Raw genomic sequence first — 18393 nt, forward strand, 5'->3', positions numbered from 1 at the left:
GCAGGAAGTTGTCGGTAAGTATGAACGTCTTTTATTTTTATTTTTTACAGGTTTATACTGATCGGTAGTCACTGTCCAGGGTGCTGAAAGAGTTACTGCCGATCAGTTAACTCTTTCAGCTCCCTGGACAGTGACTATTTACTGACGTTGCTTAGCAACGCTGCCGTAATGACGGGTGCACACATGTAGCCACCCGTCATTACGAGAGCTCCATAGACTTCTATGGACTGTCCGTGCCGTTATTACGGCCTGAAATAGGACATGTTCTATCTTTTTCAACGGCACGGGCACCTTCCCGTGAGAAAACGGGAAGGCACCCGTCGCCAATAGAAGTCTATGAGCCCGTTATTACGGGTCGTGATTACGACCAGTAATAACGGGCGTTTTTACGGTCGTGTGCATGAGGCCTTAGGCTGCGAAAATTAAAATCAACATTATTTCCACTAAAATGTTGTTTTCATTTTCACAAAAGGATGAGAGAGGAAAAAGCCGCCCAACATTTGTAAAGCAATTTCTCCCGAGCATGGCAATACCCCATATGTGGTCATAAATGTTTAATAGAAGTTAATTAACCCTTTCCGGACTGATCCATTTTTTGCTTTTTCTTTTTTCCCTCCCCGCTTTCCAAGAGCCATAACTTTTTTCATCAAAGAGTGGTGTGAGGGCTTAAAATAAAATTTGTTGCAGGCTGAAATTGGAAAAAACTGCAATTCCATCATTATTTTTTGGGTTTCGTTTTTACGGCTTTCACCATGCAGTGAAAACGGCAATTTTTTCTGCGACTCAATACGATTACGGTGATAGCAAATTTATATATATTTTTTTTATATTTTACTGCTTTTACAATGTAAAAACTATTTGTTAAAAAAAAGAAATTGTTTTGTTTCACCACACGTCCGAGAGGCATAACTGTTTTTTATTTTTGCTAGATTGAGAAGTGTGAGGGCTTATTTTTTATTGGTACCATTGTTTGGTACAAAGAACTTTGAGAACTTTTTATTAAATTTTTTTCAAGACCTAAAGTGACCAAAAAAACTAAGATTTTTGCATTTTAAATTCTTTATTTTTGATGGAGTTAAATAATGGTATATTGTTATATTTCAGCCTTTTACAGACGAAGTGATACCAATTTTGTGTATTTTTTACATTACTTTAGAGAAAAAAAATGGGAATTTTTTTTTGGGACTCGATTTCATTTTTTTCACACTAATAACTTTCCTTTTTTTTTGGACACTTTTTATTAGTCCCCCTAAGGGACTTAAACCAGCGATTATTAGATCGCTGGTAAAATACACTGCAATACTAATGTGTTGCAGTATATTGTCATTTTTATAGGCTCCTGTAACAGCGCGATCGCAGTTCCTGTCCGTTAGTCCCGGGTGTCAGCTGTAATACTGTCAGCTGTCAGCAGCCCTACAACTCTTTGGGCATGCTGTAGGGCTCAGAAGAAAGGGAGTGTCATTTGGCTTTTGGAGCGCAGATTTTGCTTGGTAGTTCTGTTTGGGGTTTTGCTGGTATTTAATTTTATATTGTGGGGGCATATGTAAACCGTGCGGAGGACATCAGGATATATGTAGGCTGCGCGGAGTACATCAGGGTATATGTAGGCTGCACGGAGTACATTAGAGTATAATAAGAGGGAATAATAATGCGGTAAATAAATAATAATTCATAAATATGCGGCCAGAGTGGCACTGATAAATAGCGCCTAATCTTATCCGCATTTGCAACACTCTGCACGTAGTGTAATGTATTCCAATTGTCATTGTGACGTGACAGTCACTCTGACAGGAAGACTACGAGGACCAGCCAGGAGGTCATCGTCTGGTCTCCGACAACCATCTGCAGCCCCCGAAATTGTATGTGGGGGCTGAAGATCTGCTATGGGGTCAATTGCCCAATTCAGCGACGACGGGCCGCTGATCGGCAACAGGGAGAGCAGGGCAGACACCCTACACAGTTAACCGCCGCTGTAGTGTGGCGCTGCGCGGCAGTTAAACGTTAATGCGCGGACATAACTGAACGCCCAGGTGCGCGAAGATACTGCTCACCTAGACGTGCACTTAAGTCAAGGTGGGCGAAGGAGTTAAAAAGCGATTATTATTTTTAAATAAACAAATAGGTCAGCGTGTTTTGTGCAACTTTATAATTAGTTTTTATTAAAATTTATTTTTTACTTTGAGATACAGCTGCTATTCTATATACAGAGCAGCTGTATCTTACATTGAATCCTGTACCCATCAGTGTCCGGGATCCACGTGTTATCCATCACATTCAAGTCAGAGACCCGCAGGACCCGCTGACACTGAACCAGTCAGTGACGCTGACCAGGATTCAGGTCTTAGCACACGATACAACTGCTCTGTATACAGAATACAGAGCAGCTGTATCTCAAAATGTAAAAATTATTTTCAAAGGTTTACATAGGGATATTGGTCCTTAAAAAGGTTGTGCCTTTTAATAGAACATTTTCTGCAGCGTTGAACAATATATGTTACAGTGACATACTATTATAATCATGTACATTGTAACAATATAAAAAGAAGAAGAGGGTCCTGTTAGACGTTTACCAGGGAATATGGAAAGCTGCAGACTAGAATGTAAAGTGTTAGGTGTCCACACTCAGAAGCAGAGTAGTTAGTTATTGGTAAGACAAGCTCCTGCTTTGTAGGACTGACTTGATTGGGCAGTGTGTATAAACCCCTTCCCAACCACCCCACTTAGATTAACAGGCTGCAGCACTGGCCCTTGTGCCTGCAGCCCGTTAATCTACGTGTGCTCCTAACAGTGCACACAGGTATTCTCCGCAGCCCGGCATCTCCCAGTACAGGCTGCTACCAGCAGCCTTAGGACTGGGGGAAAACATCGGCTCGAATCACAGCGGTGATCCCTGCCGATTAACCCCTTAAATGCGGCAGTCAATAGCGACTGCCACATTTAAGTTTATAACATCGGCACCACGTGACGCGATTGTTACTATGGCAACCGGAGACCTAACAAAGGCCTCCAGTCTGCCATCTACGTCTCTTATAAAGTCCTTTATTTTTTTCATTTTTTCCTAATAAATAAACTATGCACAATTGGTATCGGTCTAACGGACTGAACTATAAAAATATAACGTAATTTAACCCATACTGTGACCGCCATAAAAAAAAATTATATAAAAAAAAATTTAATAAATAGAGATCAACAAGTCGCACTAACCAAAAATGCTTCCACAAAAAACAAGCCCTCACACAGCTTTCTTGATGGAAAAATAAAAAAAAGTTATGGCTCTTATAATATGGCAACCATCGTGCGAACACTGTAAAACATAAAAAACACACACACACACACACACACACACACACACACACGGTGTCACCGTAATTGCATCGACCCGTAGAATAAATTAAATATGTAATTTATAATGCATAGTGAACAAACAAAAGTTTTCAGGGCCTAGTTACACTAAATTTAGCAAAAAACCCGTGGAATCAAAATGCTCACTATACCGCTAGATAAATTATTTTTAGGGCTGTAGTTTCCAAAATGGGGTCACTTCTGGGGGTGCCCACTGTTTTCGTCCCCCAGGGGCTTTGCAAATGCGACATGACACCCAAAAACCAATCCAGCAAACTTCAGCTCCAAAAGCCAAATAGCTCTCCTTCCCTTCTGAACCCTGCAGTGTGCCCATTTATTACCACATATGGGGTATTGCCGTAATCAGGAGAAATTGCTTTACAAATCTTGGGCTGGATTTTATTCTTTATGCCTTGTAAAAATGTATTTTATTGGAAAAGATTTTGACTTACGCACTAATTCCACTAAACTCAGCAAAAAACCTGTGGGGGTTAAAATGCTCTTTATACCACTCTATAAATTCCTTGAGGGGTGTAGTTTGCCAAATGGTGTATTTTTAGGGGGGTTTCCACTGTTTTGGGCCCACAAGACCTCTTCAAACCTGACATGCTGCCTAAAATATAGTCTAATAAAAAGGAGGCCAGAAAATCCTCTAGGCACTTCTTTGTTTCGGAGACCGTGCTTCAGTCCATTAGCACACTAGGGCCACATGTGGGATATTTCTTAAAACTGCAGAATCTGGGCGGGCAATAAATATTAAGTTGCATTTCGCAGGTAAAACCTTCTGTGTTACAGAAAAAAAATGGATTTTCTTGCCAAAAAAAACAAAATATGTAAATTTCACCTCTACTTTGCTTGAATTCCTATGAAACACCTAAAGGGTTAAGAAACTTTCTAAATGCTGTTTTGAAAACTTTGAAGGGTGCAGTTTTAAAATTGGGTGATTTATGGCTGTTTCTAATATATAAGGCCTTTTAAAGTCACTTCATAACTGAACTGGTACCAATAAAAATTAGGTTTTGGATTTTTTTTTGAAAATTAGAGAAATTGCTGCGAAAGTTCTCAGCCTTGTAATGTTCTAGAAAAATAAAAGGATGTTCAAAAAACGATGTAAACAAAGTAGACATATGGGAAATGTGAATTAGTAACTATTTTGTGTGTTATTTCTATCTGTTTTACAAGCAGATACATTTAAATGTAGAAAAATGCTAATTTTCTGCAAATTTTCTCTAAAATTTGGTGGAAAAATGTAATCAATAAATTCAGTATTTGTTTGTGACAAAGTACAATATGTCACGAGAAAATCTCAGGATCGCTTGGATAGGTAAAAGCATTCCCAAGTTATTCCCACATAAAGTGACGTCAGATTTGAAAAAAAAACGGCTGTGTCCACAAGGCCAACAGGCTCAGTCCTGAAGGAATTATGCTATTTCAACTTCAGCAATGCTGCAACATGCCCAGAGCTTCCTACAGTGATATTGCAGCGTGCATGTACATAGTGAGCATACATATGTCTGTAGTGAGTGCATATGTGTGATCATGAATGTAACTGCACATGGAATGTGTGTATGTAGTGACTATGTATGTATTGTGTGTATGTCGTGACTACATGCGTGTGTAATTGTATGTGGCGAACGTGTGTAAACGTACTCATTTTATGTTCTGTGGCACTGTATGGCGATATTGAATATAGCAGAGGTTGCCCTAAATCAATAAAGTTTGGTATTGGTCCGTGTGCTTATTAGTTACACCCCTGCCTAGACATGATCAGAAGTAACGTTACAGATATTCTACAGCAGTAGCATAGTCATGTATGATAGCAGGGACACAAACTTTCTGTACCCACCGGGCGATGAAGAGGTGAAAACATTGAAAGAAGTAAAAGGTTGCAGGACATATGAGAACATCAAATTATTTAGTCACTGCTAAGTTTTGATTTTTTGTGGATAGATTAGCTTTAACTCCTTAATGACCGGGCATGTTTGTACCTTAATGACCAAGCCAGATTTGTCAAATCTGGTATGTCTGACTTTATCAGAGAATAACTCTGTGAAAGTTTTGAATATCCAAGTAATTCTGACATTGTTTTTTCGTCACATGTTGTACTTTATTTTAGTGGTAAAAGTAGACTGATACAATTTGCGGAAATTAATTAAAAAATAGAAAAATGGAAGAAATTTTGTAAAAATTACCATTTTCCCCTATTTTTAACTGCAATATGTCACATATGTACACACATACTGTACAATTTTTTTTAATTAAATATATATTTCTATCTCTTTACTCTATTTTGGCAGCACTTTTGAAAAAATAAAATACATTTTCAGCAATTTAGAGGACTTACAAATTGAATAATCATTTTATAAATTTTGAAGTACATTTTGTTTTCCTGCACCAAGCCAGGTTTTCAGAGGCTCATAGGTCTCAGAATGGTGGAAACCCCCACAAATGACCCCATTTAGAAAACTAGACCCCTTAAGCTATTTACCTAGGTGTATAGTAAGTATTTTGACCCCACAGTTTTTTGCTAAATTGAATACATAGCAGGTGAAAAAAAAAAAAATAATTAACTTTTTTCATAAAAGTATTTGTTTGAAGACCGATTTCTTTGTAAAGCGAACATGAAAATGAAGAAACACACCCCAAAATCTATCACCCTCTTTCTCCTGTTTTCAAAAATACCCACATTGTGGCCCTAATGCGTTGTTTGGACACACGGCAGGGCCCCAAAGGAAGGGAGCACCCGGAGGCTTTCAGGACTCATATTTTGCTGGAAATTGTTTGGGGCCCCACTGTACATTTGGAGAGGCTTTGAGCTGCCAGAACAATAGAAACTCCCCATAAACGACCCCATTTCGAAAACTAGACCCCTTAAGGTATTTATCTAGGGGTATAGTTAGCATTTTGACCACACAGGTTTTTCGCGAAATATATTGGAATTAGTCTGTAAAAATTAAAATGTACTTTTTTTCTGAAACAACATAGAAATTTTTATTATTTACAAGGAATAACGAAGAAAATGCACCCCAACATTTGTAAAGCAATGTCTCCCGATTACGACAATACCCCATATGTGGTAATAAACTGCTGTTTGGACCCACAGCAAAGCTCAGAAGGGAAGGAGCGCTATTTGGATTTATGATTTTGCTGGAATGGTTTTCGGTGCCATGTCGCATTTGCAATGCACTGGAGGGACCAAAACAGTGGAAACCCACCAAAAGTGACCCCATTTTGGAGAAAACTTTCAAGGAATTTTTCTAGGGGTATAGTGAGCATTTATTAGAATTAGGGTGCGAAAATTAATATCAAAATTTTTTCCACTAAAATGTTGAATTTTCTCATTTTCACAAGGGATAAAGGAGGAAAAAAAACAACCATTTTTTATAAAGCAATTTCTCCCGAGTCCGAAAATACCCCACATGGGGTCATACGTTTTTTCATTAGAAATGAATTAACCCTTTCAGGACTGAGCCATTTTTTGGTTTCATATTTTAGATTTTCCCTCCCCGATTTCCAAGAGCCATAACTTTTTTATTTTTCCATCAATAGAGCGGTGTGAGGGCTTATTTCTTGCGGGAGGAGCTGCAGTTTTTATTGGTACCATTTTTTGGTACATAAAAAGTGATTCAAAAGTTGAATTACATTTTTTTTTTTAGAGCGAAGGAGACAAAAAAAAAACAAACTGCGATTTTGGCGGTTTCAATTATTACATTTTTTTAAGGTGTGCACTGTGCAAATTAAATAATGGTATATTGTAATAGTTCGGACTTTTACGGACGTAGTGATACCAATTTTGTTCATTTTTTTACATTACTTTAGAAGAAAAATGCGAAAAGGTGTTTTGTTTTTTTAACTTTAAAAAAAAAACATTCTCACTACTAATAACTATAATTCTTCTACACATTTTATTAATCAATCCCCTTAGGGGACTTGATCCAGCGATTATTGGATCACTGGTACAATACACTGCAATACTAATGTATTGCAGTATATTGTTATTCTTACAGGCTTCTGTAACAGAGCGATCGCTGTACCTGTCCGTTGGTACCGAGGAGGCCTGCTGTAATACACAGCCGACACCCGCAGCGTATGGAGCGGGCTCAGCTCCATACATCAACCGCCGCACCATGACGGGCAATTAAGTCATAGTGCGCAAAGGGGTTAATGGGCAGCGGATGGTTCAAAGTGAAAATTGCAATTTTCCACCGATATGCCATTTTAGTGCATAATATGTTGTGCCCAGTTTGTGCCACAGAAGACAAATACCTCATAAAACGTTAAGCGGGTTCTCTCGGGTATGGCGACGCCATATGTGTGGGCGCAAACTGCTGCTTGGGCACGCTGCAGGGCTCAGAAGGGAGGGAACGCTATTTTGCTTTTGGAGGGCAGATTTTGCTTGGTAGTAGTTCTGTTTGGGGTATTGCTGTTATTTCAGTTTATAATGTGGGGGCATATGTAAGCTGGGCGGAGTACATCAGGGTATATGTAAGCTGTGCGGAGTACATCAGGGTATATGTAAGCTATGTGGAGTACATCAGGGTATATGTAAGCTATGTGGAGTACATCAGGGTATATGTAATATGTGAGGAGTACATCAGGGTATATGTAAGCTGTGAGGAGTACATCAGGGTATATGTAATATGTGCGGAGTACATCAGAGTATATGTAATATGTGCGGAGTACATCAGAGTATATGTAATATGTGTGGAGTACATCAGAGTATATGTAATATGTGTGGAGTACATCAAGGTATATGTAAGCTGTGCGGAGTACATCAGGGTATATGTAATCTGTGCGGAGTACATCAGGGTATATGTAATCTGTGCGGAGTACATCAGGGTATATGTAATCTGTGCGGGGTACATCAGGGTATATGTAATATGTGAGGAGTACATCAGGGTATATGTAAGCTGTGAGGAGTACATCAGGGTATATGTAATATGTGCGGAGTACATCAGAGTATATGTAATATGTGCGGAGTACATCAGAGTATATGTAATATGTGTGGAGTACATCAGAGTATATGTAATATGTGTGGAGTACATCAAGGTATATGTAAGCTGTGCGGAGTACATCAGGGTATATGTAATCTGTGCGGAGTACATCAGGGTATATGTAATCTGTGCGGAGTACATCAGGGTATATGTAATCTGTGCGGGGTACATCAGGGTATATGTAATCTGTGCGGAGTACATCAGGGCATAATAAGAGGGTAAAATAATGGGGTAAATAAATAATAATTCATAGATGTGTGGCCGGTGTCGCACGGATAAATGGCGCCCGATCTTATCCACTTTTGGACACACTGCACATTTTGCATCGCCATATTCTGAAAGCCAGAACTTTTTTATTTTTTCACCACCGGAGCAGTGTGAGGGCTTATTTGTTGCGGGACAATCTGTACTTTTCATTGGTACCATTTTGGGGTACATGCGATTTTTTTTTATCACTTTTTGTTCAATTTTTTTGCAATCCTGAGCAAAAAACAGGAATTCTACACCGTTTTTTAGGTTTTCTTTTTGCGGCGCTCACCGTACGCTATAAATGACATTTTTACTTTATTCTGCGGGTTCGTACGATTACGGCGATACCATATGTATATAGGTTTGGTCCTTTTTTTAGCGTTTGCGCAATAAAATGACTTATTTATTAAAAAAAAAAATTCTGTGTCACCATATTCTGAGAGCCATAATTTTTTTAATTTTTGGTCAAAAAAGCGGTGTAAGGGCTTGTTTTTTGCGGGATGGATAGAAGTTTTTATTGGTACTATTTTCGGGTACATGCGACTTTTTGATCACTTTTTATTCTTTATTTAGGGAGCGGTGGTAACCAAAAAAATTGTGATTCTGTCTTAGTTTTTTATTGATTTTTTTTGGGGTGTTCATCGTGCGGGAAAAATAACATTACAGTTTTATAGTTGGGGTCGTTACGAACGCGGTGATACCAAATATGTGTACTTTTTTAACGTGTTAATTTTTTTTCTATAATAAAAGTCTTATTATAGGAAAAAAAAAGCATTTAGTGTTTATAGAACTTATAACTTTTATTTTTACACTTTTTTTAAAACATTTTTATTACTTTTTTTACTTGTCCCACTAGGGGACACTTAGACTTGCAGCTTTGATCGCTGCTGGAACACATTACACTACACGCGTAGTGTAATGTGTTCTAACTGTCATTGTGACGTAACTGTCACACTGACAGGAAGCAGAGGAGGAACGGCCGGAGGCTGTTCCTCCGAGGCTTCCGTACATGGCAACCCGGAGGTCATTGTCTGACCTCCGATTGCCACAACAACCATCGGTAGCCCCCACGATCACTTCGTGGGGGCTGCCGATGTGCTTCAAACCACTTAAATGCGGCGACGGCAATCTGTCGCCGCACTTAAGGGGTTAATTGCCGAAAGCAGCGGCGATGGTCCGCTGTCCGGCGAGACTGATGTCTCAGCTGTCTAGGACAGCTGTCAGCGCGCGTCTGTCACTCTGTGTTTACACAGAGTGACAGTTTGAAATGCGGACGAAAATTAACGTCATGGTGCGGGAACTAGCAGCCGACCATGACGTTCATTTTCGTCCTTGGCCGTGAAAGGGTTAAACTTCTTCATTGTGCAGTAAGAGCACAGGTTTGTATTCTATACCTGGCAATAGCTGAGAACTTCTATGAGTCTAGGCTGCGGTTCTCCGGAGTAAGAGACATCTGAAATAACGCTTGCCTGATGAAAAAAAGAGAATACATATTAACAGATTTCTGCCATTGATTTGAATTTGCAGTAAACCTTCAAGAACCTGTCATGGCATGTAAAGTTAAAAAAAAGCTACATAGCATACTTATTAGTCTTATAAAGAAAACCTTTTTTTGCAAGCTGAATTAAAGGTCAAATAAACAGACATTCCGTAACGACCACCCACCATCTTTTGACGGCAGGCGGTGCAGGTGCTTCGTCTACATCTTTTGGTGTCTCTGTAGAAGAGGCTGATGAGCGCTCCTCTAAGCAGAAGCTGTTACTTACAGCTCCAGATCTTAGAGGAGCCTGCTGAATACAGCTGGGGTCGGAAAACATTCCAACCCCTTCTGTTTAACCCTTTGACCGCTGCGGTCCGCTGCGGAACTTCCCTCTTTGATCGAGTCACCGCAAACCCGGTGACTTTATCAAAGACCGGGGGATCCCTCTGCAGTCAGCCCTGGGGACCTGGAAATGGCTGTCTGTTCAGTTTGCCTGCTGTTAGGGCACACCATAACAGCAGCCTGTGTCATAGTGTAATGTATTAGCATACAAGAGTATACTAATACACTAAAAGTAAAAAATAAAGTTGTAAGTAAAAAAAAAATGACCCCAAAAAAAGGCCATTATTTTGCATTAAATATATTTTATTGCCCCTCCATTACATAAACACAAAAAAACCTATACATATTAGTTATCTACATGAGCATAATAACCTGAAGAATTAATTTAACCGGTTATTTAGCATGAAACGTGAACAGGATAAAAAATAAAGAAAAACTATGACGAAAATCGCTTTTTCCTATAGTCACGCTGTAAAAATAATTTTCTCCTACCCCCAAACTGTGAAAATACAATTTCTCATGCATAAAACAAGGCCTCATGCAGCCACGTCAATGAACAAATAAAAAAATATATAATTTTCCCCCAGAAACGCAATGTAAAAAATTAACATATTTGGCATCGCCGCGTCAGTAAAAGTCTGAGCTATTACAATATAACATTATTTAACCCGCACGGTGAACGCCGTAAAAATTAAAATAAAAAAAAAGAAACAAATAGAACCACTGTTTTTTGGTCACTTAAAGGGGTTTTCCAGAACTAATTAATCCACCTAACTAAACATGTTCAACCAAACATTTTTATAATGCACTTGCGTTAGATCTGATGCTCGTAGCGGGGTATCCCATTTGCGATCACGTGATCCCTTGCTAGCCAGAAATCCGAACTTCCTGCTCAGCCATGTACACGGTCTAACTTCCGTTTTCCGGCTTTCAGAATGTACGGTCACGTCATAAATAACTGTACTCTGTGGTAAGGGGTGTTATACTCTAGTCTTACTCCACCTATTCTGAGCATGCATCGTTGATATATACACACACACACACACACACACACACACACAGTCCAATACGAATGCTCTATTCTATGTCTTCCCATCATCTTCCACTGAGAGCAGTTGATTTCAGATCGCGCATGCGCCATTCCCTTTCTACCAATCGTAGTTTTAGAGCGCCTATACTGGTGCTCTGCCCGGGACTCCGGCTCTGGGAGAAGCCCCTGACATCACTGTACATATATGGACAGTAATGTCAGGAGCAGAGCTTTAGTCCCACAAAAAGTGCCAATAGCTTTGACCAGGAGCCCGGCTCTGGGGAAGCCCCTGACATCACTGTACATATATGGACAGTAATGTCAGGAGCAGAGCTTTAGTCCCACAAAAAGTGCCAATAGCTTTGACCAGGAGCCCGGCTCTGGGGAAGCCCCTAACATCACTATCCATATATGGCAGTGATGTCAGGGGCTTCCCCAAAGTCCTGGAGCAGAGCCTATACTAGTGGGATCCCGGCTCTGGTGAAGCCCATGACGCCATACATGGACATTGACGTCCGGAGCAGAGCTGGAGTCCGAGGCAGAGTGCTAATAGTGGGACTTCGGCTCTGGGGTTGCCTCTGACATCACTGTTCATATATGGACAGTGACCTCAAGGATTTCCCCGGGCAGAGAAGAGCGGAGAAGCTCCCGCTGCTCTGTATTAATGCTGAAGCAGTGAGCTGACCGTTCCCTACTTCAGCATTGGGTTGAGCAGCATTGCAGTGATTAAAAAATAAAATAAAATATTGGAAAACCCGTTTTATCTCCCACAAAAAAAATGGAATAAAAAGTGATCAAAAAGTCTAATTTACGCCAAAATGGTACCAATAGAAACTAAAGCTCGTCCCGCAAAAAATAAGACCTCATACCGTTCAATCGACAGAAAAATAAAAAAAGTTGTGGCTCGCATAATAGGGCAACAATAACACATTTTATTTATTGGGGAGGAAAAAACGAAAGTGAAAATCTGAAAAATGACTACAGCGGGACGGGGTTAAGATTTCCCTTCACTGGAGCTAAGGGACCAAGTCAAATCCCTGAAAAACACACTCTTCCACCAAACTTTACAGTAGGGCTGGGCGATTATGACGTAAATCAAAATCACGATTACCGTAATTGAACATGTAACCTCTATTACATTTAAAGAACTATTTAGGCCATGCCCCTATATGCAAGCTGCGCCATTGAATATATACCCCGAGCCTACTGTATATAATATACGCCCGAAACTGCCACCCCAGAGTATAATGCCCCCATAGCTGCCCCCCCACATCCAGTATAAGGCTCCCGGTGCCTAATAAAAATAATGAAATAAATACTAAACCAACCCCGTTCCCATGTCGATTGCAGCACCCGGCCATGGAAACGCATGCCATGGAGCTACCGGCATAAACTTTTTGTGCTTATATTAATGCCAGAGGTTTGCAACTTTGCAGTTATTGAGTCAGAGCGTTGGCGACTTTTATGCACTATGCACCTCAGCACTCGGCAACGCCGCTCTGTAACTTTACGTGGTCTGCCACTTTGTGGCTGAGTTGCTGTGGAATATCTGGGAGGGAATCAATATCACGATCTGACTTGTTGCAATGGTGGCATCCTATTATAGTACCACGCTAGAATTCAGCGAGCTCTTTAGAACGACCCATTCTTTCACAAAAGTTAGGAAAGGCGACTCTATGGCTAGAGGCTTGATTTTATACATCTGTGGCAATTGGACTGAACCCCTTAATTTAATGATTTAAGGGGTGTGTCCGAGTACTTTTGTCCATATAGTGTATATTAAGAAATTATGCACAGGATAGCTCATCAGTATATGATCGGTGGGGGTCTGATAGCCGGACCCCCGCACTGATCAGCTGTTCTGGCTTCTTCCGGGCACCGGAATCTACGCAGGGTCGTGCTGGAAACAGAAGGTTCCGGCACCACTGTATAGCGGTCGTGTCGTGCTGGGTTACTGCAGCTCTGCTTCTATTCAATAGCAGCTTACTGCATACGGTTTTATTATGGAGTTTAATGTATAAACAGTATGCAATAAGTCCACCTAGTGGGGACTACAGACAGCTGATTTGGAGTGGTGTCAGAAACACAGTACTCCAGACACTAAAAAAAGAAATATTATAAAATTAATCAGCACAAAATTTGAGCCATTTAGAGTAAAAAAAAAAAAATAGTGGTGCTCAATGCAAACATTCACTTTAAGTGGAGGTTGTGTCCGTACGGTAATGCTTTCCAAATCCCATGATAATTTCAGTGGCGTAAAAACCATCCACTGACGCGGTGAGTTGCTGCTGCAAAAAAGTAGAAAAAAAATTACAGAAGAAAATAGAAAACTTACACTTTCATATTCTGCCTCATAGTCATACTCTGAATTGTTAACCTCTTCATATTCTTCGCCCTGCATAACCATCTGCATATATAAAGACAAAAGCAATGCCGCATTGTTAAAAAAAAAAAATTGGTCAACATACATGAAAACAAGTTGAGAGATAGACAGAAGGTAAAAAGTTAATCTATGAACTATGTGGTTTACAAGTGTGCTTTAACATATTACATGGATTTCTTCTGACAAGTACTAAAAAGGTTTGACAATCTCAGCCCTGGGACAAACTTCTAGCTAAGTGATGTCAATATACCTTGGTCCTCCTTTTTAGTGACATCTGCCCACAAAAGCTCGTTTCTAAGGTTTTTAGGTATAGTCACAAATCACACCTAACCCTCTAAGGGCTTCTCCACACGTAACAGAAGTGCTGCAGAAAATTTCTGCAGCAACTCCGTTAAAAAGTAGCAGACTTTCTGCTGCAGCAAAAATACACCATTTCCTGCGTTTTTAACTGCAGACAATGGTGCGGATTTTGCTGCGTTTTTCACAGTGCTGTGAGATGGTGACATCTCCTCTGAAAGATGCAGCAATTCAGTCCACTTTCCGCAGCGGGAATAGACATGCCGCGGTCCGAAAAATACGCACTGAAGGTCAACTTCTGCTCAGACTTTTTAAGCAGCGTGTGGATGAGATTTGTTAAATCTCATCCACTTTGCTGCTTCTGTATTCTGCTGTGTATTTTCCATCCGCAATTCTGGACGGAAAATACGCAGCAATTCCGCTACGTGTGGACAAGCCCTAAGTCAGTGCTCTGCAGCTGATAGAGAGCACTGGTGTAATTGATGACTTCCCGCTGAAGCCTGCAGGGCTTATTATTGGACAGCCCTCCTGTCCTTAGAGAGCTCTCTGGTTCCCCAAATGTTTGGGTATTGAGTTCCAGCAACTAAACACAAGGGAAAGAAGCTGGAAGAGATCACTTACACAAGCGCAGTAGGCAGCAGCGATGTCATGGCTCCAAAATCTACAGCTACCAAGAACTGACTAGGTCAGCAGTTATTTTTCCTGGTGGAGATCGACCCCAAGGCCCCATGCACATGGCCGTGCCTGTAATCACGGGCTGCGATTGCGGGCACGGCCGGCCGCCGACAGTCAGCCACATTTTCGGTCCGTGCTCCCATACAAAGTATGGGAGAACAGCCCATAAAAAGCAAAAGATAGGACATGTCTTATCTTTTGCAGTACACTTCTACGGCCCAGACACCTTCCCGTAAAAAAATGTGAAGGTGTCTGTGGACAATATAAGTGAATGGGTCCGTAATTGCGGTGCGCAATTACGGACGATTTTTACGGTCGCGTGCATGGGGCCTAATGCTATATTCAGACGATATTAGAGAAAAAAAATTGACGTTAAAAACTGATCAACTAATTTTTTCAGTTTTGCATCAGTGTGTTTCCAAATTTTCATCCATTTCAAGTCCGTCTGACCATTGTTATTGGCTGTTTGTAATTGTTTTTTCATTGCCATTAAAAAAAATGATCGATTGACTGCTATGGGGGTCGTCGGGGTGTGAAGACTCCCAAAAATAGAGGGCCGTTAAAATAATGGTCGTTTTGGTACACCCTTAGAACTTCATTAAAAACGTGTGAATGTAGCTTTAGGCCTTGTTCACACAGTACAGATTTTACATGGCATTTTTAAGCCAGAGCCAGGAACAGTGCCTAAAAAGAAGAAATATAAAAAGGAATGCCTTATAGGTCTTCTCTCCTGGATCCAATTCTGTTTTTTGCTGAAAAAATTCATGCCAAATCTTCAGCAAATTTGCACCGTTTGGACAAGGTCTTATACGTCTAAAACCCGTAGAGAATTTTGGAGCAAACACCATCAAAAAGCAGTGTATTTTAATTTACCCAACTGGGTACATTTTATAAACTATTCATTGTAGCCTGGATTATAGAATTACTTTTAAATGTTCTAACACTTGAAATTATTGCTTTTAAATGGATAGCAATGGCGGTTGGTGGATCTGTTCTGACCAATATACATACTGTAGTGTCTGACATCCCGCTGCTACCTCTCCGACGCTTGTGTGGAATGCGAAATTCCAACTCCTCAGTAGTATTGACATCGTTCTGCATGGCTGAGTGTAGAGAATACGTGTCACTCCAGAACTAGTCAGTGATGCCAGATTTTCATCCTCTGAAATGGAAGCAAAACACTTTTTGAAACTTGGATAACCCCATAATGTGTAATTTCTAGAAAGCAGAGATGCAGTCACCCCTCGAGCCGCACCCGATAACATTCTGAATTCAGATATAAAAGATTGTCACATATTAAGAGAACCTTTCACCTCCCCATACATGTGCAGCTGAGTGCAGCATGTAATGGGGAGGGCTGAACAAACCCTGGGGCACTTTAAAAAAAAAATTCTACCCTCCTCAGTTATTTAGATATCGGTGCCGTTATATTTGGCGCCCAATACTTAAATAACCCCCTGAACAGTCAACGGGGCGTGGTACTATGGCTGTGACACTGTCCAATCAGATATGGACAGTGTTACAGCAAGGCTGGATTCACACGAGCGTGTGCTTTTTGCGCACGCAAAAAACGCTGTGTTTTGCTTGCGCAAAAGGCACTTAACAGCTGCGTGTGTCAGCCCCGTATGATGCGCGTCTGCATGCTTTTCGCGCAGCCGCCATCATTATGACACTGCGTTTGGATGTTTGTAAACAGAAAAGCACGTGGTGCTTCTCTGTTTTCATTCATCCTTTTCACTGCTGTTGCGCGAATCATGCGCGTCCCACGGAAGTGCTTCCGATTGACATGTGTGGTTTTCACGCACCCATTGACTTCAATGGGTGCATGATGCGCGAAAAACGCAGAAAGAACGGACATGTCGTGACTTTTACGTAGCGGACTCACATAAACAGACATCAACAACTGCAGTTTTTTGCGGACGCAAAACACACGTTCATGTGAACAAGGCCTAAGGCTTCATGCACATGACCGTGCCCGTAAGGGAGCACGACCGGCCGCAGACAGCTGGCTGTTTTTACGGGCCGTGCTCCCATTATAAAGTATAGAACGGTCCGTAAAATTAAAAAATAGGACATGTCCTATTTTTTTCGGCCGGTTTCTACGGCACGGACACCTTCCCGTCGGCCATACAAATGAATGGGCCTGTAATTACGGGCGATTTTACGGTCGTGTGCAATGGGCCTTAGTCTATGTCTGCCTCAGCCTAATATTGGCAAACTTCAGAGCTACACCACACAACGCAGCGCGACCTATTACCGCACTAGTGATACTCGCCAGGTTGTACTTGGTGCCACTTACTGGAACTTTTCTACATGTAATAGGGTCGTAAAACTTTTGTAGCTCAGTCACATAAAGTGCAAAAACCCCTTCTCCCAAAAATGAGAAAATGCACTGGATTCGGAAACAGGGTGAGGGTACGTGATAAAATGGTGGTGTGTGGGGAATATAGAACTTTTATTACTCGGAGTGACCAGCAGCTACAAGTAACGCGGAGCTCATTGACAGACGCTGCCTATAGATGAACATACATACGACACAACTTAGAGGATTCATTGTGTACATTATCCTCACAGCCCAGTATATAAACACAGCTGGCCCCGGGCCCATCCTCCAACCACCCCTCACAATGTATATACGAAGCACAGCGCCGACAGGTGGTGGAGGACTGACTACGTCTCACAACACCCAACATCAATAATAATAAAAAATGGGAGAACAACAAACCGGCGGAAAGAAAGCGAAGCAGCGTCGTCCCGTTCACGTATCCGGGATCTTGCAGACGATACAGAGCTAAAGGACCTTTCCTGATGTCATGACCATGTGATCAGTCACGTGTAGGAGGAGTCAGGCTACGGACTGCTGAAGGAGTCAGTGTATTGTGTGTGTGTATAGATCACGTACGGTGCGTGGACAGTATAGAGTTGTGTATGTGACATGCATGATGCGGAGCTGTGTGTAACATATATGGAATAGAGCTGTATGCACACTGTGCAGAGCTGTGTGTATGGCCGAAACATAGACGGGTTTTTCGTGTATTACGTCCGATTTTTACTTCTATCATCCGTATTTTATGACCGCAAAAAAATAGCAAGAGGCCAGGCAGTACTTTCTTTTGTGAATTTTTCTCTTTCAGCGTCATTTACCAACCGATCCATGACCAGCAGATGGGGTACATATGCTGGCTGTGTGGTTTTCTTTTTGCATTCCCATTGACTTCAATAGGCGGGTCTCCTCCACGAGAATCTGACTCCGATGGTGAATGCTGTGATTCTTTTTTTTTTTTTTTCTATGCAGACTGTGTTAAATAAACATTAATGTGAATTAGGGTATGTTTTTAGCAGTTTTTCAGGGCCGTAAACTCCCCGAAAAATGGCTGAAAATACAGGGGCTGAACGCCAAACATCTGTTCCGCTCCCACTGGGCGTTTCTTTAAAAACACGCCCCGTAAAAATGAAGTTTATTTCTCTTCTCGAGACATTTTTCATTGTGCCAATAGAAAAACCGCTCTAAAAACAGCTGTAAAAACGTCTGAAGATCGGGCTGTTTTCGCTTGAAAACAGCTCAGTGTTTTATGGGCGTTTTTCGTTTGCCATGTGAACA

At 41.1% G+C, this 18393-nt stretch overlaps 1 protein-coding gene across 2 annotated transcripts in view; it reads right to left on the bottom strand.

Annotated features, from left to right (window-relative positions):
• BEND2 (BEN domain containing 2) overlaps nt 1–17600 on the bottom strand; it is a 92482-nt gene extending 74882 nt beyond the window's left edge. For both annotated transcript variants that reach the window (XM_075852967.1, XM_075852968.1), the window contains exons 1-4: nt 17518–17600; nt 15804–15954; nt 13773–13844; nt 9980–10054 (exon numbers count right to left, since the gene is read on the bottom strand). In XM_075852967.1, the coding sequence (XP_075709082.1) occupies nt 9980–10054; nt 13773–13844; nt 15804–15893 (237 nt within the window). In that variant the 5' untranslated portion in view covers nt 15894–15954; nt 17518–17600. The remainder of the gene's footprint in view (nt 1–9979; nt 10055–13772; nt 13845–15803; nt 15955–17517) is intronic.
• Nucleotides 17601–18393: the final 793 nt, after the last annotated feature.

The sequence above is a fragment of the Rhinoderma darwinii genome, chromosome 2 (assembly GCF_050947455.1).
Source record: "Rhinoderma darwinii isolate aRhiDar2 chromosome 2, aRhiDar2.hap1, whole genome shotgun sequence".
Lineage (NCBI taxonomy): Eukaryota > Metazoa > Chordata > Amphibia > Anura > Rhinodermatidae > Rhinoderma > Rhinoderma darwinii.